Source organism: Muntiacus reevesi, chromosome 18 (assembly GCF_963930625.1).
Source record: "Muntiacus reevesi chromosome 18, mMunRee1.1, whole genome shotgun sequence".
Taxonomy (NCBI): Eukaryota; Metazoa; Chordata; class Mammalia; order Artiodactyla; family Cervidae; genus Muntiacus; species Muntiacus reevesi.
The window spans coordinates 14975597-15002355 of NC_089266.1; the positions used below are offsets into that span (position 1 = coordinate 14975597).

The 26759-nt window shown below is 36.6% G+C and overlaps 1 protein-coding gene across 3 annotated transcripts in view; it reads right to left on the minus strand.

Annotated features, from left to right (window-relative positions):
- TANC2 (tetratricopeptide repeat, ankyrin repeat and coiled-coil containing 2) overlaps nucleotides 1–26759 on the minus strand; it is a 373034-nt gene that overhangs the window by 114679 nt on the left and 231596 nt on the right. For all 3 annotated transcript variants that reach the window (XM_065909779.1, XM_065909778.1, XM_065909776.1), the window contains 3 exons: nucleotides 26267–26453; nucleotides 15802–16065; nucleotides 3827–3952 (listed from right to left, as the gene is read on the minus strand). In XM_065909779.1, coding sequence (XP_065765851.1) covers nucleotides 3827–3952; nucleotides 15802–16065; nucleotides 26267–26453 — 577 coding nt within the window. The remainder of the gene's footprint in view (nucleotides 1–3826; nucleotides 3953–15801; nucleotides 16066–26266; nucleotides 26454–26759) is intronic.

The window sequence follows — 26759 nt, forward strand, 5'->3', positions numbered from 1 at the left end:
TAAGACGCTTTTAGGGGTCCACAAAGGCAAGACTAATAATACTAAGAGGTTATTTGCCTTTTCCCACTCTCATTCTCTCACAAGGGTAGGGTGGAATTTTTCAGAGCTTACATGATGTTAACACACAATGGGTCTACTATTAAAAAAAAAAGATAGCAGGTATTTCTGTTTTAATCTCTAATGTGGTAAATATCAATTGATATAACTCACCTAACACAAACTTTGTAGGGTCCTCAATAATTTAAGGGTGTAAAGAGTTCCTGGGACCAAAAAGCTTGCCAATCACTGCTCTAAACAAACTAGTATGGGACTGCCTGTATGAAGTGTCCAATGCTTGCCACCTCTTCATATATTCAAGGGATTTTATTTCAGATAATCTCTATACTTGAAATCTGTCCATAAATTTAATACCTACTGGATATCCTACATTGTACATGACCATTAACTACCTTCTGTGAAGATTCAGGTTCATTTAAAACCAGAACTGTGATTTTAAAACTATCTAACAGGATTTGTTTGAGTTACACTTTAAAATATAGAAAGATGTATCTTAATGTGCACTAAAGAAGGTTTTCAATGACTTTATTACTTTTGGGGGGTAAAGCTGCTTTACTTCAATCATAACCAGAGTTAGGGAAAGATATAAAACTGAAATACAACTGCAATTTGTATGTTCCTTTAAATAAAATTAGAAAATGTGACGTGACATGTTTTTTTAAAATTATGCCAGGAAAACAATATGATTCTGTTTCTATAACAAAATGTAATGCTTTAGATATAACAATCACAAAATATAAAGGCTTGCCAAACAGGTCTACAGAAACACAAGGAAGTCTGTCCCTGTTTGCTTTCCTTTCTTGTTAATGTCTAAGCTACGGAGTTCATTTGTAAACAGTAATCAAGATAACATGTTTTTGAGGGAAGGCTATTGTCTAGGGCCTCAAAGTTCTAAATTAACATAAACTAATTTTAGAAGACAAAATACTTCTTAGTAAACACTCATCTCATGGATTAATGCACTCATCTGGATGGCAGGTTTCAACCTTTGGCTGCTAAAATGCGAAAGAAAAGACAACTTTAAGGAACTGAAACACTAATATCATAATACCGTAGCATCTTCATCAATGGATGTCTCGCTGATCCTGTCAACTACACCAACTGTCTCGCTGTATCTCACTGTGTACACTGTTCACGGAGCCCAGGGTAGGCAAGGTGGGAGCAGGGAAGCTAGAAGAAAACTCAAGGAATCCTAGGAACTGCAGACACGTTTCTTCTCTCCTGAGTGGCACAGCAGCTGGAGTGGCAGACAGTGCTGTATCTTCTCCTTTTGGGGTTGACCCAGCGGACACAGCCTTAATGCAGCCTCACCACCAGAATGCAGTCGCAGAGACTTTTTCAGGTGGAGTTTATATTTGCTTACAGAACATAAGTAGCCTGTGGTCAAGCGAGTACCTTGTGATGTGCATGTGCGGTGCTATAAGTGATCTTAGCTGTTACATAATTATCATTTACAAAATGTGGGGCGAAAGTGAGAGAGTGTGGGGCGAGGGAGGCTGACCATGCCATCTTGGCTGATTTGCTCTTTCCCTATAGTGGACAAACTCCATCTTTAAGTATGAATGTAAACAATAAGTTGAAACCCTATCTGCAAGGGACAGGATATTCATTTTGTGAGGAATGCATTATTCAGGTGGAGAGCTTCCTAAAGACTTAGGTATGCTTTGGAAAAAATCTTTGGATTCACTTTAGGCTGAAGCTCAGTGAAATGGAAAAGATTTTCATTGTATTCTTTACACAGCTGATATCTATGTATAAACATCAAACTCACCAGGGTGTATTTGTCAAAGATCTTACTAAATCTTTAGATACTAAAAGCAGATATGTGCCATCAAGTATCAGTGGAGCCCAACATGCTGCTGCTAAGTCACTTCAGTCGTGTCCGACTCTGTGTGACCCCAGAGGCGGCAGCCCACCAGGCTCCCCCGTCCCTGGGATTCTCAAGGCAAGAACACTGGAGTGGGTTGCCATGTCCTTCTCCAATGCATGAAAGTGAAAAGTGAAAGTGAAGTCGCTCAGTCATGTCCGACTCTTAGCGACCCTGTGGACTGCAGCCTACCAGGCTCCTCCGCCCATGGGATTTTCCAGGAAAGAGTACTAGAGTGGGGTGCCATTGCCTTCTCCAGCCCAACATGAAGAGGTCTCAAAAACACACAGCTGAACCATCTGTAAACCAGATAGCTAGTGGGAAGCTGCCGTATAGCACAGAGAACTCAGCTCAGTGCTCCTGATGACTTAGAGGAGTGGGATGGGGGGCGGGGAAGGCAGTGGGGAGGCTCGAGAGGAAGGGTATGTATGCATATGTACAGCTGAGGTACTTTGTTTTACAGCAGAAACTAACACAACGTTGTAAAACAATTATTCTCCAATTAAAAAATTTTTTAAAGTACACTATCAAAAAATACACAGCTGTATTATACAAAAAAATACACATCATTAATTTTGTTTTTGATGTAGTGTCAAATCCATTATTTAATGACTAGCAAAGCAGAAAATATTATCAACAATATCAGTATGTTTTTCAGAATGTGATGCAAGGTTATGCCAATGTGGCAGATTTTCAATCAAATCTGAAGATCTAGATAAGATTAACAGTTGTAGCCAATCTTCTTTATTATAGCCATGCATTTCGGCCTTGGCACAAATAATTTATTTGCTCTTTGACTAAATTTATTCAGGCTTTGGACATAATCTACCAGCATTAAAATAGTACTTGACATAATTCCACTTTCTGGGATAAGCAACTAGTATGTGGCTAACTGAAGAAATGATGAAAAACAAGATGGACAGGATTGGGAACTAAAACTATGTTGATGACAGGTATGGTAACTGTAGCAACACAACCAATTACTTCACGCTTATAGTTGCCCAGCCATCAGTGAAAAACCATCGGTATAATGACTTCCAGAATGGACAGTAGGCATGTGTGTTTTGAGTCCCTTCTTGTGTGAACTATGCAATTGGTGCTACTCAGATTACAGCAGGGTATGGGACAGGGGTGAGGAGAACAGAGCAAAGATGAAGACAGTCTGAAGATAAAATAAGCTGCACCTGATGTAGTAGAGCTATGGATTACTTGATACGAGAAAAAGCGAGACCATTTGTTAAGACTATCACAGATTGGTTCATTTGTGTAAACAAGAGGCACAAGCAGAGATACCAATAACAGGCTTCTCAACTAGACTGTGGTTTTAACAAAATGAAAAGTCTTCAAAAGGATCAGGTGTCTGATTGCAGAAGCACAAAGAGCATAAAGAAACAGGTATCTGAGTGGGAAAGGATAAATTGTTTACATGCTGCCAGAACAGGACTAGAGGCACTAAAATTCTAAGAAAATAAAAGCATTTTATTTAACTAGAAATGGCCACTAGACTGTAAATGAGATGCATTCTTTAGTCAAACACATAATTATCAGCATCAAGTTCACCTGAAATAGGGTGAGGGCTGAAATTGATCAATAATTACTTCTAAAATCCAAGATCTTAAAAGACTTTCCCCCATCAACACCAGCCCTTTCCACTTGTTTTCTTTCAGAATTTCAAGGAATCAATGCTTCCAACTGTTGATAATCCCACTGCCTTTCTAGGATGAGTACAACGTATGTGTTCCTCTTTCTCTCTAGATACAGCAGAAGTGAACTGGTGACATGCCCACATCTTAAGGGAGGCTTACATAAGTGTGAAAATTGGAACTAAAGGAACTTTTTGCCTACCGCGCATTTCCATTTTCCCCTGGGTACCCCCATGCAATGCCCTTTTGTGGTTCTAACCTCTTAAATCCTGTTGCGTGCGAGCACCGGCCATGCTCTGTCTTGGCATTCGAAGAGAAGTTCTCAAAGGTGTATGTCTCTGTTCATCCAGGTAAGCGAGGTCCTCCAAGTGGGCAGAGCTTGTGGCTGATAAGACAGAAGAGCTTAGTCAGAAGACAGAAGTTTAGAAAACTTTCAGTTAGTCTGTATCTCCAAACTTTGGAATGAGAGCAGACACTTTACCGAGAATTTGCTCAACTCAAAGTCCCCAACAATGTCTGAAACATGGGCCGGAGAAACATGTCAAGAGTTGTCCAAAGTTCTTTTTTCACTATCAAATGGCTTAGTTTATGAAGAATACTTGCAACAGGCTGGCAAACACATTACCTGACAGCACAGATGATTAGTGTTTGCTTCTTTTGGGTCACAAACCCATTTTTGTAAACACCATCAGTGGAGAAATCTGTTCCAAATTATATTAAGTTGTAAAAGGATCATGAAACTCTATCTTTGACATTTTCCCTTCATGGTAAAGAATGAAATATGAAAACACTGAAAATAATTTTTACGTGTGTATATGTATGTATATAACGGAAAGGTGGACACCTGGGACAATGAACAAAGAATTGCACATACTGGGCTGGCCAAAAAAGTTCATTCAGGTTTTTTTTCCCCCAATAGGATGTTATGGAAATGTTAGCATTTAGGGAACTGCCAATGTCCCTGAATTCCAAAAAACATTTGTTGCTCTCTGAAGATAATCAAGTGATAATGGCGTCCCACTGCATCTGTAAATCTTTTAACCTCTAACCTAGCCACAAAATAGAGAAAATGGTAGAAGAGAGTGGGAATGTATTGCCACTGCTATACACTGAGAGCTGTTGGGTCCACTCACAATGAAGAGAAAAGTGAAGAAATCAAGAATCAGGAAGTAAAAAAAAAAAAAAAAAGAATCAGGAAGTGCTGAAGACAAAAAAGTTTTTAACAACAAAAAAAACTTCTGTCAGAAAATGGTTGTTTAGGACTTCCCTGGTGGTCCAGTGGTTAAGAATTTGCCTGCCAATGCAGGGGACGCCGGTTCACTCCCTGGTCTGGGAAGATCCCATATGCCATGGAGCAACTAAGTCCGTGCACCACAACTACTGAGCCTGTGCTCTAGAGCCCGGGAGCTGCAACTGAAGCCTTTGTGCCCCAGAGTTCATGCTGAGCAACAAGAGAAGCCCCCGCTCACCACAGTCCACGTAGCAGCAAAGACCCAGCACAGCCTAAATAAATAAAATTGTAAAAAACATATGTTTTAAAAAACTGTTAATTCAGTCTGTTGCCAACTATGTAGGGTTCAGTAATTCCACGACAACAATTTACTGAGAGCCTTCTACGTGCCAGGTTTTGTTCTCACTGGCTTTGTTGCCAGTCTATCTCTGTGACTGTTCTACACAGAGGGGGTGAGAGGAGGCACAGTGAGACCCCTCGCGACCGCTGAGCTCCAATGAAGCATTGTCCACGTCCCCAAGCAAGGTTAGGACACAAACAACCATAAGGTGGGTTATGAAAAGGCGCACAGAGAAAGCTACAAAGTGTTCCATGAGCTGAAAAAAAGATGGGGAAAATCAAAGAGAGGGAGAGGAAGAGAGAAGAGAATGCAAAAATAAGTGCAAGAGACATTTATCCCCTTCACTCTTCAATTACTGCAACTGTTTTATTTACCTGGATCTACTAGAAACTCAGACAAAAGGAATTTATCTAAATTACACATATAGTTTTTAAAAAGAAATAAGTCTCTGAAAGTCAGCCCAAGGAACTTGAATCAAAAGGGAAGACAAATGCTACATTACATACCAGAGGGAGGAAGAGAATATCAGAAGAATAAAAAATAATCTTGATTTATGCATTCTGAAAACCAAACTATCCAGAATAGATAACTATCTAACCTCTTATTTAAAAATACCATGGACAATGACACCACCCCGACTGGGGTACTAACACACTAAAATGATTTGACATGTTTTAATAAAAAGAGAATGTATATTTCATTGATAGTAGGCAGAATGATAACAGAAACACAGAACATGAAGTATAGCAAAAAGTTTTGTTAAAAACATAAAATCTCTTCTTTTTATACACTATATCCATCTATGAATCTTTTAAACTACAAGAGATCTATACATGGAGTACAGATTCAAACTAAGTAACAGTTATATAATCCATTTTAATTACTTTGTATTAAGAAAAATATTTTGGCATAGCTTTTGTTTTACATGTTCAATTTCTTAAATTCAGTGATGAGTTACTGGCAGCTTTTGTAAAATATAAACGTTTAGTGTGAACTTAACAAGTTTTATTAAATTAAGCGTTACCTCAGTAATTCCTAGAAAATAAACATCAGTTGTTCTATTGTTTTTTTCTCACAAAACAAAAAATGAGCACATTTTTCAATTCAGACAGAAGACATTAGAAGAAAAAGAAAAAATACTGTAATCACTGAACTGAATAACAGTTCATTCCTTTACAAGTCCAAATACTTACAGGCAAACTGAACTAAGGAAAAGCAGAGATATTCAATATTAGGCACAATAGCTCTCAAGTCCTGATTCAGGGCTGAGATTTGAAACCAGTGGGAAACTTGTTTTAATATGGACTGCAACTAAGTTATGGTTACCCAAATCTATTAAGGAAATCAGTCCTGAATATTCACTGGAAGGACTGATGTTGAAGCTGAAACTCTAATACTTTGGCCACCTCATCCAAACAGCTGACTCATTTGAAAAGACTCTGATGCTGGGAAAGATTGAAGGCAGGAGAAGAGAATGACAGAGGATGAGATGGTTGGATGGCATCACCGACTCAATGGACATGAGTTTGAATAAACTCTGGGAGTTGGTGACGGACAGAGAGGCCTGGCATGCTGCAGTCCATGGGGTTGCAAAGAGTTGGACACAACTGAGAGACTGAACTGAATTGACTGAAGTCTATTAAAACATTCAATGCTTTTCTTATTTTAGCAATTAATATCTTTTTTTTTTTTGCTGGCCTCTGAATCCATCGCTATTTGATCAAATAATCCAAAATAATTTCTTTACTTTTTTCCTTACTAAATTATTCTCCTTAGTCTTATTTTGTTTCTTTCTGCTAAATCATCTTCAAAATTCTTATCCTTCAAATACAGTATTTAGAGGCATGTGAGACAAATATCGGGAAGATCAGCCAGGAGACTGTGTGCTGGTGGCCTTTGCTTCACCAACTGTACAGACCTGTATTCTTCAGCACAGTCACATGAATCTTTTCCATTTGCAAGCCATTTTCTGAGAAAAAGTCGCTGTCATACATTGTCAAATATCTCACCATCAGAACTTGCTCAGGCTACCCTTTTTCTGCTTCCTTGACAGCTGCCTTAGTCAGAATTAACTGCTTCTCCCTTTCAGCAATCACATACATATATGGCTACTTAGAACTTGTGTTATTCAGCTTATTGTTTACATGTCTGTCTTCTCTTACTAGATTATAGTGAGTTCCTGAGGATAAAAAGGCAATGTCTGATTCATCTTTGATAACTCCATTTCTAAATTCAGAGCCCTGCAATAATGCTCCATACAGAACTAAATTCCAGGCTAGTCCTACTTAGATTTAGAGATCTGTCTGGCTCTGTCCTCACCTCCCTCACTGTTCAGCTTAATGTTGAGCAGACATCACCATGCTAACATGCTTGGCTCCAATGACGTTCATACTATCTTCCTTCAGATACTGCTGACCTTTTACTTTTTTCTAGAACACATATCATTTTCTATTGTACTATATAAATTACTTGTTTATGTTTATTTTACTTTCCCTGGTGAGAATGCAAGTTCCATGAAGGTGAGAGTCTTTGTTTTGTTTATTGATAATTCTCAAGTGCTTTGAAGAGTGCCCGGCATAAATAAGTGCTAGTATGATGACTAAATGATTGTGTTTAACAGACACATTTGTGTTTTGGCTATATTTAAACAATCAATGAATAACAAATTTGGCTTTGTCTCCCTGGGTTATCTGAAAGCTAAGGATGAAAGAGATTGGCAGCAACAGTATCTTGCACATCATCATTCTAAATGAACACTGGTGATAGATCTATGGGGACATACATATTCCCACTTCATAGTGCCACTTTTACTGTGAAATTGTCCTGGCGATTTCTTTCGAGATAATTTTGTCAAATTAAATTAGTACTATAATATGTAATGAACAAATACAGATACAAATATAATTAGTTTTTTTTTGTTTTTAACTGAAGGGACAATATAATGTTGTGTTGGTTTCTGCTGTGTAACAGTGTGAATCAGTTATAAGTATACATGTTCCCTCCCTCTCGAGCCTCCCTCAAACCCCTTCCTCCCACCACCCCATCCCCCCAGGTTGGCAGAGGGCATGGAGCTAAGCTCCCGTGTTATACAGCAGCTTCCCATTAGCTATCTATATTACACATGGTAGTGTATATATGTCGATGCTTAAAAAAAAAGATAAATAGCTGAAGTGAATTGACAAAAGAAGAAAACCAAATCAACAATAAAAAAATTTATGTGCAAAGAAAATGCTTTTAAAAAGTAAGCCCATAAAACTATGTCACTAAAAGGAAAGTCTTGTTTTCAGAGAAGGAAGAGGGAAGTGGAAAAGGGAGCATATATTTTCCTGGGATTTCATCAGATTGGAACAGCTGACTCACTGACTGAACAATTAACTGACATACTTCTTGAATTTAATACACAAGTGGGCAGGGAAAAAATCCAGCAGACAACATTTGGTACAAGACATTCCAGAGGCAACTCTCTATTATAGAGTTTGGAATCAGTTTAAATCGTTTCTTCTTATATCAGTTGCCACTTACACAAACGGACTTTAGTAGCATAACTGCCGTTCTGGCTGACCTTAGCAGGGAGCCTGGAACGATACTTTATGTTTGCTACAGCCTGGGCAAGACGCCACTCTGCTGTCCCAACACCACTGATTCATAAAGCCAACATTCTGACTATGGAAAAGCCCATTTCTGATTTCTTTTTTTTTGTAAAAATCTTTATTACAGTTTCTGATTGAAAACGAAAGTGTTAGTCACTCAGTTGTGTCCGACTCTGCGACCCCATGAGCTGCAGCCTGCCAGACTCCTCTCTCCATGGAATTCTCCAGGTATGAATACTGGAGTGGGTAACCATTCTTTTCTCGAGCGGGTTTTCCCCGACCCAGGGATTGAACCCTGATCTCCTGTGTTGCAGGCGGATTCTCTACCATCTGAGCCACCAGTTTCTGACTGGATTCATTTAAATTCCCCAGATTCCCATTTTGCATTTACCTGATTTTTAAGATCCTTTCCTTAGGAAAATGTGCAGCTCCGAACATTAAGATGTTGATGGTGAGAGTTTATATTTTAACTGACTTCTGTTGTTGGATGTTTCCATGATACTCTTTTATTTTCACACAAAGCACTGAGGACAGCTGTTGTAAGTGAACATTTCCTGCTCCCCATATCCCTCCAATTCATTGCCAATCTCATTTTAAGACATCAAGGATGACCACAGACAGCCTACTCTGTGATAATTTCTGCCAGGCAACCACAAATTCACGAGAGTTCTTTACCTCCTTCCAACACAACAGACTTAAAAATAAATGTTAATAGCAATTTACATTTTGAAAACAATAAAAGACAGTTTTTATTTTTTCCTATTTTAGAATTTTAATTTAAAGTTGCATAAACATCTAAATTTATATTCAGAAAACAGAGTTGCTCCAGGAAAAACCCAAGCCTTAATGCTAGACTGTCAAAACTCACCTTTTATCACTTCATTATTCAAGTTAAAAGTTTCTGTTTTCACTAAATAGTACTATCAATAGTACTATCTTCATATGTGGCATATGAAACTTTCAATTGGTACATTAACTTTAGACTTCACTTGTTTAAGAATCTTTATGTTTCTATAGCTAAGTCTAACTGACCAATATATTTATTTAATCAGACCTATTTTAGTAATTAATAAAAAGGACATGATTGCTCGAAAAATTTTATTACCTATATTTCTTCAATTTATGTTGTAGTGAGTTGAAAATCTTCAAAATTATTTTTTTTTAATCACCATAAACATTAAAATTTTTTTTATTGTGTCATCAAGGACATTCTTAAAGTGGTTTATCCATCTTTTTCTTTTTAAAACTGTGAGTGGCTATGGTTTTTGTTTTTAAAATATTTTTTACTTAAAAAAATGTGGGATCTTCGTTTCCCTCCCAGGGATTAAACCTGTGTCCCCTGCATTGAAGCGTGGAGTTGTAATCGTCTGACTCCAGGCAAGTCCCACCACAAGCATTTATACATGCTGACTCTATTCCCTGCAAATAAAAGTGTTATAAAAGCCACAAATCCTTTCCAAGTCTTTTCAAATTCAAGAATCTTACGAATAACAGTTTTATTCTTTAGAGTTCAATCCTGCATTAGCCTCAAATAACTCCTTGACAATTTCCTGGTCCTGACAGATGTGGTCCTACAGAGATGGCATAAAGCTCAGGCTAAAGAGGATGTTTCGTTTCCGAAGCGAGAAGTCTATAACACAGCAAAGACCAATCAAACAATTAATCCCCCAGGTTTTTTTTTTTAATGTATCTAGTTACTTATTTGGCTTCAGTGGGTCTTATTTGCAGCACAAGGGGTCTTTTGTTGCAGCGAGCAGGCTTCTCTCCAGTTGTGGCTCACAGGCTCCCGACTCCAGAGCGCTCAGGCTCAGTAGTTGCCTGCTGCATGTGGGATTTTAGTTCCCCGACCAAGGATTGAACCTATTTCCCCTGCATTGGAAGGTGAATTCTTAACCCTTGGGCCACCAAGAAGTCCCCCCCAGGTTTTTTTTAGTGATGCAAATGGTATTTTCATATCATTATTCATCATTAATTAATCTCTAAAATAAATAATTACATCAGTCATACTGAGATAAAGTTTAAAAAAACAATGGAAATTTAAAAGTTGGGTTTGAAATAAAGTCTTTTATTTTTGGCATTCATCACCCCCATCCCATTCATATGCTTAGAACAATTTAGTAAGTATAATATACTAACATTTCCCCCTATTTCAAGGTCATCCCGTATTTGAAATCCTCAATTATTCCTGTTCACCAAGGAGATTTGAGCATCTGCTTTTCCACCACCTTGGGGAGCCGCCTCTGTGTACATGTTAGAAAGTGAAGGAAAACATGTATTTGCTTTGTGTGCTTCGTTGCTCAATCATGTCCGACTCTTCGTGACCCTTATGGACTGTAGCCTGCCAGGCTCCTCTCTCCATGGGACTTTTCAGGCAAGAATACTGGAGTGGGTTGTCATTTCCTCCTCCAGGGTATCTCCTAACCCAGGGATCGAACCTGCGTGTCCTGCATTGCAGGGAGATTCTTTACCCACTGGGCCACTGGGAAAGTCCAAAACATGTATATCTAGAGCTAAAATGAGAAGAGAGGACCCTCCTGAGCTAAGAAAATATACTTCAAAAACTGATTTAGAGATCTAATCACACAAAACTACTAGAAACTGTGATTTATCAAATATTTACACACATCACACAGTTAGCAGGTAGAAGTAAATTTGTCTTTCTACATTCTGGAAACACTTTAAATGTATAACCTATTAAGTTTTGAAAATAACTGAGAAATCTGGTTTATCCTCCTCCCTCTGTGTGAGGATGTGAAATCATGGTTTCCAGATAGAGAAAACAACCCAACACAAACTACTTCTGACCTATGATTTGCCTTGTAGGTTACTAGTGGTCAGTTTGTATTACATTCAACACTGACAAGAAAATAACTCTATAATGAAGTATCTTGTTCAACACAGTAAATGTTACTCAGACAGTATAAACCCTATTCTAATCCTAATCCCAGGACAGAGCTATTGAAGAAGCATGATTAGTATTGCTTAAGAACCAGAAAATCTCTGCTAGCCAGAAAAGCCAGTGTTACGAGATGACCATTGTGATAGATGAAAACATAATAATTAAGGTTTATAGGAACAACAATTTAGACTTATATTATCCCTTTTATTTATGTTTTAACATGGGGGAGGGGAGAAGGAAATGAAGATAGGAGAGAGCATTTAAGTATGTAAGTGAATAATTTTCAATATTCAAATTAAAATAAACCTTAATAACAAAGAAAAGTCACTGTTATGACACCTGATATAAAGTTTCCTTTCTATTAAAGTGATAAAAAAAATGGCACCAAAAGCATGGTCCACAGAAAAAAATCAGATAAACTGATGTCATCAAAATTTTTGTGTTTCAGATAAAAGGGTAAAAAAGATGTGGTATACACACACAATGGACTATTACTCAGCTATAAAAAAGAATGAAATAATGCCATTGCAGCAACAATGAAAGGACCTAGAGATGATCATAATAAGTGAAGTCAGAGAAAGACAAATACCATATGCTACCACTTACATGTGGAATCTAAAAAGTGATACAAATGAACTTATTTGCAAAACAGAAATAGGCTTACAGATATAGAAAACAAACTTACAGTTACCAAAGGGAAAAGGGGGGAGGGGAAAATTTGAAACTTGGGATAAACAGATACACGCTATTATATAAAAAATAGATAACCAATAAGGACCCACTGTATAGCACAGGGGACTATATTAAGTATCTTGTAATAACCTATGATGGAAAAGAATCTGAAAAAGGACGCATACAAATATATATGAATAACTGAAATACTTTTACTGTACACCAGAAACACTGTAAATCAACTATACTTCAAAAAAGGAATAAAAATTTCAAAAGTTTTATGTTTCAAAATATACCAATAAGAAAACAAAATGATAAGCAACAGACTGGGTGAAAATATTTTGCAAACATATCTCTGATAAAGATTTGTATACAGAATACACAACAAATTCTTACAACTCAATAACAGGGAGACAGATGACCCATTAAAAAATAGGTATTTCACCAAAGAAGACATATGAATAGCTAAAAAGCACACAGAATAAGCTCACCATCATTAGTCACTAGGAAAACGCAAATTAAACCCACAACAAGACAGCATTTCACGTCTGCTAGAATAATCATAATAAGAGGGAAGACAGTAACAAATGGCAGAGAGGAGGTACAGAAACAGGAGCCCTCAGACACTGTGGATGGTGCAGACACTTTGGAAAACACTTTGGCAGTTTCTTTAAAAGTTAAACATAAATTTACCCTATGATCTAGCAATTCCAATCCTAGATATCTATTCAAGAGAAATGAAAACATGTATCTACTGAAAGACTTGCATAAGAATGTTTATAGCAGCAGTATTCAGAATAGCAAAAAAATGAAAAACAACAACAACAACAACAACAAAAAACCCCTCAATGTCCATCAACTGGGGATGGACAGATAAAATGAGCTATAAGTATACAATGGAATACTATTTGCAATAAAAAGAAAGAAACTTCTGATAGCTTTAAGTAAATCATCCAGTTGTTGAAATTATCCGAATATTTTTAATCAGCACTAAAAAGCAGGTATTTTTTCAAAGATCTAGTTATGTCACCTAGGACTGCTATTTCTAAACCAAAGACAAGGGAAAACCCTTTTAGAAAGACAAGAATCTAAACATATACTTTATATATATTTAGGTTGAGGTATAGTTTATAAAGTACATAAATCTTACATGTTTAGCTCAATAAATTTTTATTGTGTATACACCAAGGCAACCACCATTCAGATCAATATAAAGAAGGCTTCCTTAATTGATATTCCCACCAAAGGTAATCACTACTTTAGTTTTTCACCATAGAAGTGCCATAGCTTTGGCTGTTTTTCTGAACTTTATATAAATATATGTACTTCAAAAAGTATGCACTCTCCATGATGTTGTCTGCAGTGGTAGTACATTCTTCTTTGTTGTACACCATTCATCCAGTCTGTTGATGGACATGTGGGCAACTTTTTGTAAAACCTGAAGTTAATATTGGGTTTCCCTGGTGGCTCAGTGGTATAGAATCTGCCTGCCTTTGCAGGAGACATGCGTTTGATCCCTGGGTCAGGAAGATCCCTTGGAAAAGGAAATAGCAACCCACTCCAGTATTGCTTTCCTGGAAATATCATGGACAGAGGAGCCTGGTAGGCTATAGTCTACCAGGTCGCAAAAGAGTCAGACACGACTTAGCAACTAAACAACAACAACAAATGTTAGTATTTGCCTTGGGTAAAATAATGAATCTCAACAGGCATGTATGCTCAAGAAGGGAAATAATTTATAGTCTCTTCAGTAAACTCAAAAGAGAACAAAAGAAGCTTATACTTCTGTTTCCTATGAAGTGCTCAGTGACCTTCTCAACAGAGCCAGAATTCTCTTAGGAGTCACTGCAGCTTAGTTAAGAAGTAAATTGGGATGCACCATGAAGGCTGGTAGCTATAGTTTCCATTTTTATGTAAGTAAGGATCTAAATGCTTCTCTTTCGGACAGACTGAATTTACCTAGCAATTTCTCATAAGTTATAGCATTCTAGGATTCTAAAATGACATCATGGCTGGGGATCATCATATTTAAAAGAACGTAGGAGAGAAAATTTTGTCATTATATAGAAGTGAATACTTTTTGAGAAATGAGTATTAACACCTTCCACAGTCACTGATGTTCTGGATGAACCATTCTCCTCATAATCACATCTGATGACAGATGCTGATGGTCTCCCAGAGGATGGAACAAAGAGTATTGGCTTAGAAAAGGTTCAGAGGGAGATGGGGAAGAAGTATCACACTATCATCTGCATAACATAAATAATTTCATCTGGAAAATAGGAGCTCTTGCCTACAATAAGTATTTTATTATCTTGTGTCAGTGAGATAAACCTATCTAGGCACTCATCAGGTAACTAAGAGAGACAAATATAACTTTGACTTTGTAGCCTGGACCAGGTCCGGATATGATGGTTCATTTTGATAATGTCAGAGTGCCTGACTGTTCTGCAAAAGTCTTGGTCTCAATTATTAGACAGCAACTTAGCTGGATTAAAATGATCCCTTGATGTAGTTTTGAACAGCTGCTAAAGAATAATGGCTTCATATTCCAGCCACTTATTTTCTGTATCACCCCCTTATGACTGAGATTGCTAGCAGTGTCTTGAGTTATTCTCAGGCAATGTAGGTACCTGGCGATTCTACTATGATAATACAGCCAGAGTACTGCGAAAATACCTAGCTATTTGAATAGGGAAGTTAATTCTTGCTGCCTGCCTGCCACACTCTCAAACTATAGGTGATGATTTCTGATAATCTAAATTCTACTGAAATATGCTTCAATTTAATAACATTTTTTATTTTTTGGCTGCACTGCACAGCTTGTGGAATCTTAGTTCCCCGACCAGGGATCACACTTGGGCTTTGGCAGTGAAAGTGTGAAATTCTAACCACTGGACCCCAGGGAATTTCCACATAATATTTTTAAAACCAAAGTTTTTAAAACCTAAAATCTCAAACTGAAATCCTTCAAAAGACTTCTGATGTGAGAAAAGACTGAAGAGTCTGACAGTATACTTTATAGATTCTCTTTTAGATTTTGGGTGCTAAATCACTTCAGTTATATCCAACTCTGCAACCCTATGGAGAGAAGCCCTCTGGGCTCCTCTGACCATGGGATTCTCCAGACAAGAACACTGGAGTGGGTTGCCATGCCCTTCTCCAGGGGACCTTCCAGACCCAGGGATCGAATCTGCGTCTCTTATGTCTCCTGCATTGGCAGGCGGGTTCTTTACCATTAGCACCACCTGGGAAGCCCCTTTTTGATTTTATGCATGTTTTTATTTTATAACTGTATTTTGGAAGCAGAACTAAAATGTCACTTAAGGAACACGAACCTTTCCCCAGGTTCAAAAAGATATACACAAGTATATTACCCAAACACAAAATAATAGCTTAGTTGAAGAAAATGAACAGAAAATTTAAATATTGTAAGAGCAGAATTAATCTTCATTTCAGTACATATGCCAGTAAAATGGTGATTTAAAAAAATAAAACTCACCTGCTACTGAGTTTGGCCGTGGCATAAGATAAAGAGGAATAGACTGTACTGATTGTGATAAAACGGTTTCCAAATTCCTCTCTGGTATCTTATTCAGACTGTAGGTGGATGCCGTCATGTTTTCATCTACTCGATACAAACAGGAATCCATGCTGGATTTTTGAGACTGCCAAGGCTTTAGGTTTCCTCCAGATCCTAATTCTTTACTGCTTTCCCCAACATATTTTGTGCGTTCCATGTTTTCAGAATAGCTTGTCAAGGTAGCTGAAAAAGAGTAAAATGAAAACCGAGAGATTAATCTGTTTATAATTAACCAAAAGCATGACTAGATTATAAAAATGTTTGTAACATTATTTTTAAAAAGTTGCGATGATCATTTCATCTCCAACATGAAATTTATTTATTTTTAATTAAAATTTATTTGGCTGCACTGGGTCTTAAGTTTCGGCATGCAGGATCATTAGTTGCTGCATGTGGTATCTCTAGTAGTGGCATGCAAACTCTTAGTTGAGGCATGTGGGATCTAGTGTCCCTGACCAGGGGTCAAACCAAGGTCCCCTGCATTGGGAGCTCAAAGTCTTAGCCACTGGACCACCAGGGAAGTCTCTCCATCATGAAATTAAATAATTGAAACCAAAATATAACTTTCTTTCACATAGATTCCAATATATTTACTTTAACAACTCTTATTTGAATGAATTAAAGAAATTCATACATCAGTGCTATAGGACTTACAACTAGGGCCTATCAATGGTAAAAACTTCAGGATCCCATCAAAAGGAAATTTACATACTTTGTGGATTGCTGGACAGTGTCAGAGATATCAAAAAGGTCTTTATACTCTTTTTATCCTGTATTTTTCCTCACTTAAATCATTTCCTGGCCATTTACACGTAACATAGAATTAGAAAATATAAACAGTCCTTAAGTAGAACCTAATACAGGAGAAAGAATCTGTCTAAATAAGGAAACACTATACAGCCTTCTTGAATAGCTACCCTCTCCTCCATTCTTTTTTTTTTTTTTTCTTTTTTTTTTTTTTAATTTTATTTTATTAGTTGGAGGCCAATTACTTCACAACATTTCAGTGGGTTTTGTCATACATTGACACGAATCAGCCATTGAGTTACACGTATTCCCCATCCCGATCCCCCCTCCCACCTCCCTCTCCACCCGACTCCTCTGGGTCCTCCCAGTGCACCAGGCCCGAGCACTCGTCTCATGCATCCCACCTGGGCTAGTGATCTGATTCACCATAGATAATATACATGCTGTTCTTTTGAAACATCCCACCCTCACCTTCTCCCACGGAGTTCAAAAGTCTGTTCTGTACTTCTGTGTTTCTTTTTCTGTTTTGCATATAGGGTTATCGTTACCATCTTTCTAAATTCCGTATATATGTGTTAGTATGCTGTAAGTCCTCCATTCTTAATTAAAAATTCATTTAATACATTCAGACTTTCAATCATAAATAGCCCAATGGATCACAGCCTTTCTGCCAAAAACAATATTACACCTTCTCCAATGAGATTTTATGGATTCTACAGCATATTTTATAATCTCTGAATATGTTCAGTGATAGTATATAGTGTATATTTATATTATGTGTTTATGTGTCTGTGAGTATTCTTTTTAAACAGATGCATGTTTCTTATCCTAATTTATGGAAACTGTCTCATTTAAAATATATTTCAACATTTTTCTTTCAGAAAAATCTGACTGAAGTATAATTTCGTTTGGGATAAAGATGTTGTGATTCATCTGACTTTGTATTCTGAGCTAGAAGCTTGGAGTTCACACAGCTGCCAGGGTCAGTATACTGAAAGATGGAGCATGCAAACTTCTGTCTCCTAAAAGACTCATCCACAAGGAAAGTGTCTGTTATTTAACCCTTTGCCTTTCACGTCTGGTTTTTTTTTTTTTTTTTTGGTATGTCCCAGCAGGAGTTTTTATCCTTAGGGCCCAAATCAAGAGTTGGCTAAGGTTCACTTGTATCTGTGTGGTCTTACCCTGGTATATATTCCAGAAATAGAGCCCTTTTCCCCAGATAAACCATGAGCACATTCAGTAGGTTCCAAACACTGAAACACTACACTTTTTAAAGCTCTGATAAGGTAGTAATTGGTTTCACTATTTTCAATATTTCAAATAATTTATAAGAAATAATATGTTTACTGGCGACCAGCTAACTAAAACGTCAAGATTCTATAAACTTAGCTGCAGTTACATCAGGGGTGATAACACTAGTTATCTACATGTTGAACAGAAATTTTGGCATACACACACACACACACACACACACACACATATGTATATATACACATAATATGATACCACTGCTCAGGTGGCTCAGTGGTAAAGAATATGCCCACCAACAGGAGGATGCAGGAGACAAGGGTTTGATTCCTGTGTCAGGAAGATCCCCTGGAGAAGAGAATGGCTACCCACTCTAGTATTCTTGTCTGGAGAATTCCATGGACAGTGGAGCCTGGAGGGCTATAGTCCATAGGGTCACAAAGAGTTGGACAAGACTGAGCAATTCAATAACAACAACAACATGATACATGAACATATCATATATATATATGCTTGATAAATAAAAATGAGATATAAACTATTTGATGATGCACAGTGCGATGTCAAAAAGTTTTTCAAAAACATGAGGTCTATCAATAAAAATTATGAAAGTCTTCATTGGTGGTGAAAAGATCCAAGAAACTTTGAATTCATGGTACAAAGACAGAAATATTCAGTGGCCTGTGGACCCTATTTTATCATTTAAATGATGACGCTTACAATAAGGAAGGGCATCTATGGTCATGGTATTTAAAGAAAAGACAAGGAAGACATCCAGTTTCCCAAGTAAGAAGAACACTGATGTCATTTTGCATTTCAATTGTATTATCTGCATAAACCAAACCTGATTAACTTCATACTTCATTTGTTTTTTGAACCCAAAGTATCCTCTGTACTTTTTAACTAAAGAGAAATGTATCTAGGCTCTGGCACACAGTTGAAACTATGATCAACATATATCTGTTGAGAGAATGAATAACTTAGTTTTATCGAACGCTCAATGGTCCAGAACCACTGGGGACTAGAGTGAAAACAGACAACTCACAAAAAGTACCAGAAGTTAAGAGTCTCTGGGTAAATATTCCCACTGAGGAATTTTGTACATTTCTGCTTCATTGATGCTTTTCCCAGAGCATGGTGACTTTGAGTTAATTTCATTCACTTATCTAGTCAATAAAATTTTATGGAGCAACTAGTTTGTGTCAGAGTACAGTGGTGAACAAGATAGGTCCTAAATCATTAATCCCAGAAAAAGGACAATTCTGTGGCAGAAGAGGCCATACAAAGAAAAAAAAAATGAAGAGTCACAAAATGAAATGCTATTTTTAATAAAAACATGCTAATATCCATATATCATTTAATGGATGCTTCTATTTTACTCAACTATTCCTCTGTAGTGAGACCATATCATATAATTTAAAGTTGCCAAAGTGAATGAAGCATCAGAGAATGCAATGATATTTTTGATTCACGTGGTAACTAAAAATTTCAAAAGTCTAAAGCCCACACAATCTATATATCAGATGTTGGCCTATATGAATTAACAACCCGTATCGGCAAAGTTTCTATGAATGGAGCTGAAGAGGAAGACATGGCCTCTCACTGAAAAATATATGTATCTGTTTTCCAATAGACCTATTCTGTCCCTACTTTAATTCTTTAGAGTTAGTCATTTCCAGGTAGAACAAAGAATGGTGGGAAAATATTGAGTTGTAACTAACTAAAGGGATGTTTCTGAGACTTTCTGCACTTTTTCTCCTTGATATAGAAAAAAAATTGCCATCTCAGTATAAAGAAGTGCTGACATGGCAGTATAGGACAGGAAGACAGTGTGAGGAAGTGGGAACCACAGGCTTATCAACAGGCTCATTGTGAATAAAATTAACTCCATACATTTAAAAAGTTTTATTGAGGTATAATTTACATACCACAAAATATACCCTCTGTAAACAGATTGATACATGGATATAGGCACATTTGCTTGTCGCCAATAATATTTAAAAACTGACAGCAATAAGTTTTCAAAAAAGCTTAACATTCCTTATTCTGGCATCTGTGTCAGTCCTAAGGGGCCCAGAAATCATGTTTCCAGTAATAGCAATAGTAATCATTTTTTTTTAATCTGATAGTAATCATTTTTATCCTGATTCACTACTCTGCTTTTGTTGATAAAGACTAAATTTTTTTTTTTTTTTTTTGATAAAGACTAAATTTTTAATACTGGATAATGGTCTTAGGTCATCTGTTCTGCTAGAGAATGATTTAGAACTATGCAGTGTTTTGTAATAATTAAGATCATGGGTTTTGAAGTTATACAGACCTGAACTTGAATCTCAGCTTTGCCTCTTAACATCTGTGTGATCTGGGACCAATTATTTTTGAACCCCAGTTTTCTAAGTTTAAGAAAGACTATTATACTATTATGTAAGACAGAGTTAATTTACAGCTAGACTGGGCCAGCCCTATACTTATCTCTAGGGATGACTGGAAGTCTGCAACTGACTCTTAGCCAAGATAAGGTCAACTGGGATAACTAACGACTTATAATTTGCTGTTTAAACTTTGAAATTCCCCAGGTAGCACCTAGGTCTAGTTGTTTATTGACAGCTTACACCTGGAGTACTTAGACAGCCTGTCTTAGTCATGGGACCAGAGATGGATAAAAAGCTTCACTGTCAACTTTTGGGGAGCTCTCCTGAAACCAAGATTCCTTATACAAATCTTGGTGATTTACACCCTGGGGACAGGGCACATCCATCCTATTTGATTAAAAAGGAACCTGGAGAGCTCTACCTGGGAGGGTTTTGGGTCCTCTGTGCTCACTTGCATTCTTTTCGCCTGCTGGATTTTATCTTTACTAAATGCTTTTTTTAAGAATTTTTCTGTGGAGTCTTATGTGTCTTTTCAATTATTTGATCCTGGGGACTCTTTACTCTATTTTCTTATAAGATGACTGTAAGAATTAAATAATGGTACCTGCCTAAACAACAACAACCTGCCTCATACTCCGTATTCAATAATGGTTGTTGTCATTGTTATTATTACATTAGTTAGGTCAATCATGCAAGGGAAATGCTCTGGTCTTCTTGATCATTTAAATAGGCAATGTCCAGACAGACATCTTCAACAAATATCCATGCAATATAACTACCAAAATTTATTAGTGCTAAGTAGTTAGAAGGTGAAGCTTCCCTGGTGGTTCAGTTGGTGAAGAATCCGACTGCAATGCAGGAGAATCAGGTTCGATCCCTGGCGGGGGAAGATCCCCTGGAAAAGAAAATGGCAACCCACTCCAGTATTCTTGTCTGGAAAAATCCCATGGACGGAGGAGCCTGGTGGGCTACAGTACATGGGGTCACAAAGAGTCAGACACGACTGAGCGACTAAACCACCACCAAGGATGACAGAGTCACTAGCACAATAACTGGAAGAACTTAGTGAAGATACAGTTGCACATTTCTGAAAACAGGTTGTAGAAAATATGAAAAATTATCTAATGCTCAGTTTGTGACTCAGAAGGGTGACTTCTTAAATGTGACAATCTGGACCAGAGAACACACAACACCCTACTGGAATGTGTGTGCGTGTGTGTGTCATTCAGTGACTCTCTGTGACTGCATGGACCAGGCTCCTCCATCCATAGAATTCTCCAGGCAAGAATACTGGAGTGAGTAGACATTCCCTTCTCCAGGGGATCTTCCAAACCCAGGAATCGAACCCAGGTCTCCTGCATTGCAGGAAGATTCTTTACCACTGTGTCACCTGGGAAGCCCTGCCTACTGGAATATATGTTACTAAAGGAACAAGGGTCTTTGATGAGGAGTTTCTGATTTTGCTTTTTAGTTACTAATGTGAAATATTAGGGGAAAAAAATCACTGAACAAGTGATACAAGGCTAAAAGATGTAAGACCAAATTTGGCAATAAATTAGGACCTAAAGACAAAAAAAAAAAAAAAAACAAAAAACCCATGAGATTTGATTAAAAGGGGGAATTCAAGAATTATACCTTTCTGGAAGGAACTGTGAATCTCCAAATAAACAAAAGGCCAAAACACAATGGATCTATGCTTAATTTTGTTTTACTAAACAACACCATGTCAAAACAGACCACTATTAAAACTTCAAATGAAAGAGGATAGGCTAGAAAAATGATGTGTATTTCACAGAGTTTATGATTATCAGGATTTTTGCTTGAAGCTATGTATAGCTGATAGATTATACATAGTTAGTGGTATCTACCTAGGCACATACATAAGGGCATTATACCATTAAATTAATACCAATAAAATAGTCATAAATATGAAATTATACTGTAAATACCTGACAACCATGTCAGTGATATTTTACCACATATTTAAGAAAGCTGTGAGTTTGGAGAGAGAGAAGCTATGACTGTTACAGAGAATGCTTTCTATGGTAGAAATTAAATCACGTATGGGGTGAATTCAGATCACAGAGAATATAAGAAGTCATAGCTATTTCCAATCCTTTAGAATCCAAGAGAGGAACTTTTTACCCTTATAAGACTTAAAAATTCAGGAAACCTGCATTTCTAATATTCTGATTTTATAACTAGAATTCTACATATTTTGGCAAGCTGTGAAAGTGATACAGGCAGGAATCACTAAAATTCTGATCGCTATAGTTACAAAATGTAATCAAAAGGAATTCACACTGAACTGACTGATATATAAAGGAATAAAAATGGATAATTCAAATGATAACTTTTAATAGCTTTTGTGTTTTGCTGATGGGGCAAGATTTAAAAATGGTACACTAACAAACAATAGACGTTATTGTTTGAAATAATGTAAGCAATATTTAATTTGGAAAAGCAGACATTTCTATAATCAGTTGGGAAAATACTTAAACAAAACATATTAAAACGGTTAAGGCGAGCCTTGAGATTTCCAAGGTAATAACAATATCTTTGACTATTATTACTTATGCCACATACAATTTTCTTCTAACTCAAATGCAATGAAAAAAAAAAAACTAAAGAGAAACAAGTTGTTTCTCAAGATAAGCTGCACATATATAATTTGATAACTACTCTACAATGTAAGTAATTTTAGAAGCAGAAGACATTATTCTCTTTCTTGTCTCGTGATTTTGTAAGTAAATCTGTTTCAGTATTTATATACATTAAATAATAGAAGTTTATTATTCTCCAAATTAGCTCTGTTATCCACAAAGGTACTTACTTTTACAAGGAACACAATTTTGGAAATATACCAGAAAAAAATGAGGAACACTGTTATATGTCAAAGTGGGAATCTCATTTTTAATTTCAGAACATTATGAACATTTATTTTGAACATCCACTGACATGTTAAGCTTCCACTTAGAATGTACTTGTAAACGGATTTTGTCCAATCTGTCAGCACCGTGCCCACTGCTTGAATAAATATATTTCTAAAGTAATTTTTTTTGGTATGGCAATATTGATGACATGCAGTTACAGATACTAATAATACCGACAGAAGAACCCAGGAAGAGGTTTGGCTAGAGATTGTAAAAGTCACTGCGCCAAAATGAATCATAAAAAGAACTTAGAATAGTCAGTGGAGAATTCTAAACTCTACTATTTATTAAAAAATTTAATAATAATGTTCCATCTTGTACCCAATGGTCACTCCAAACACTGTCAGAAAAGTAACTACAAGTGCCAGGTCAGTCATCCTTCATCTCCCATCCTTTCCCTCTTAAGCTTTCTTTCCTTTTTATAAATATTACTGAGCGCCTACCATGCTACCACATTTTCAGTTATTGGATTAGGCGCTACAGATATGGGTGAATAAGGCACACTTTCTCCTAACAAGAAATTAAATTGTCTAAGGATGAAAAGCAGGCTCTCAAAGGGATTATAATACTAGCGTTAAATGCAATGATACAGATACGCTATATCTGGGAACATGGAATAGTAGTATGTACTGGAGAGGAGGCGGAGTGGAGAAATGAAGAGAGGTGGCGGTGGCAGAGGTGACTGAATACCTAAGGTGATTCTTAAAAAGTATGTAGGAGTTAATCAAATTTAAGAGGGAGAGAGGAGATTACAGGCAGAATGAACAATATGGGCAAAAGTATAGAGGTGAAAAACTGGAATGTGTCAGGTTACCACAAAATCTAATGTTAGACTCTAGTAGTGGGATTAAAGGCTGGAGAAATTGGCTGTGGAAAGATCCAGAGTGATCTGATCAGATTTGGTTTCCAGGTAGATTACTGCACCTTACAGATAACAGAATCAAAGTAGTAATCATTTTTCAGTTAATTTACTTGGTGTCTGTGGGAAAAACAGACTTAGAAAGGACACACAAAAAAAGCAGAGAGAAGAGTTAGATCTGTATTAATCTAGGTCTAAGATAATGAGGATTATGAAGGCAATGCTAGGAGAGATGAAAAGAAAATATAGGGATGAGAGATACAGGGGAAGGAAGGAGGCAAGGATTCCCCTTGTCTTTCTAGCTTGGGTTCCTGCGTAGATAGTGATGTCACAATAAGAATATTTTAGACAATTTTATGCAAGTAAATCTGAAAAAGATAAGAAAAATTATTAAGGAAAACAGATTCAGGAAGGAAAAAAATTTTAAAGTCCTAAAGTATTAAATACATTGAAGTAGTAGTAAAAAAATCTGCATGAAGAAAATATCAGGATCTTTCCGAAGCAGGACTCAAACCCATGTCTCCTATGTTGCAGGTGAATTTTTTACCTGCTTGAGCCATCAGAGAAGCCCACTTTAATGGGAGATCCTACTAAATGGTCAAGAAAGAGATAATTCCAATTTTCTACAAATTATTTCAGAGATTAGGAAAAGAGGCTACTTTTCCTCATATTTTATCTATGTATTTTGTTTTGTTTAAATATTTAGCTCTTTAATGATAGTATCTTCATAAACACTCCTCATATAAAGAAATCACAAATTAGAAATTATGTTAAATACTGAGAGCATATAAAATCAATAGATAGGAACCCTGCCTTTAAGGAGCTCTGGAGTAAGTTTTGAAATCAGGAAGTTTGAGACTTCCAACTTTGTTCCATTTTTCAAAACTGTTTTGACTATTCATGGTCCTTTGAGATTCCACATGAATTTCAGAATGGGTGTTTCTGCAAAGAACTTTGTTGGGATTATGATAGGGATTTCAATGATTCTATAGATTGCTTTGAGAAATACTATCATTTTAACAATCCATGAACAGGATGTATTTCCAATTATTTAAGTCTTTTTAAAATTTCTTCAGTAATGTTTTATAATGTCTAGTGTACAAGTCTTTTACCTGCTTGGTTAAATTTACTCCTAAGTATTTTTTTCTTTTTGATGCTCTTGTAGTGGAATTGTGACCTTAACTTGTTTTTTGGTTATCTATTGTCAGTGTATAGAAATGCAACTGGTTTTTGTATGTTAATCTTGCATCCTGTAAAAATATTATTTTTATTGACTCATTATTTAAAATGAATAAATTCACATGCTGAAATATATTAAGTGAAAGAGATATGCTTAGTTGACATGGCATTAAATTATTTGCCATAACATCTAAACAAATATTTTGATTTGATAACCTTTAGAAGCAAGCCAAATGAGGAAAAAATATTTTATGGTCTTATTTCCATTTTCCTGCCCTCTTCAGCATCTGTCATTTGTTGAGCAGCATTTCCTCACCCCTTCCCTGAAACCTTTACCTTCCCTGGCACTGGCAGCATTATACTGCCTTGATTTTTCTCCTGTTTGTCTGATTGCTCCATTTCTGTATCCACTGGTTCATTCTCATACCTCTCACCTCCCCCTGATCAATTAGAATGTTCCCTAAGATTCTGTGCTCAGTCTTGTTTCCCTCCTTTGCATTTCTTTCCTCAGATTCTTTTCCCAAACTTTCCTCATTTCCACATGACTGACTACCCTTAACAAGCACACAACAGGCAGTAAGTACAAGACAAACTGAGAAACACCAAGAAACTCTACTAGTTTAGTGAGAAGTGAACTTTTTCTGAACGACTGCTGTCGGTAGATGGATGATGTAAGTGAAATTACAAGAAGCAGTAGGAAGAACTTTTTCTATTCACCCCTTCTTTCACCAGATAGTATCTTTATTTATTTACTTTTTGCTCATTCAGGGTATTTTATTTTCATAAAGTAGACAATCTTGGACTTTTGTACGATCAGTGAGATAATGTCTTTAAAGGACTGGTTAAGCAGGGAGGGGGACCTCTATTTTTTTTTTAATGCTTTATGTCAATCTACAGCAACATTAAAAAGAAAAGGACACATATTTTATAAATATATATATAAGTATATCTCAATAACTCAAGAGCAGAATTTTTGAAAACCTTAGGCTTGTGTAATTATTACAAAAAGAAAAAAGACAAAATGATTAGTATATAAACCAACTCACCAATGATTCCACTATCTCTGCTTTCAAGGGTAGAGGTTGGACTCGTGACAGCCCCATAGCTGCCGTCCTTGGCGGTTGCATTTGTACTGACTGGTGGGAGGGTGGAACAGGGGCTACTGGCTGGTGGAGAGGCAGTGCTGCTAGTCAACGTGGAACAGGGACTTATCCGCTGGGTGATTGCTGAGGTCTGAAAAATTGAAATGAAAAATAAGATAAGCTGATCAGCTGTTAAGTGAAAGTGTATCTTATGGTAAAACATATGCTTTGATAACAAAAAGAAAAAAAAATCTACATGCACAGATTTTACAGCTATTAGGTTCTGTTTGTTTTTGCTTTCCAGGATAAAGCATTCTATGTTCTATAATTAAGGTGAAACTTGATAAATTTAACATGAGCAGAGACTGTGGTCTGTTTTTTCTGCCTAGGAAATTTACAGTGACAAGTAGTCTTTATTATTGCTATAAATTAATAGATGACTTTTTTATTCATCAAA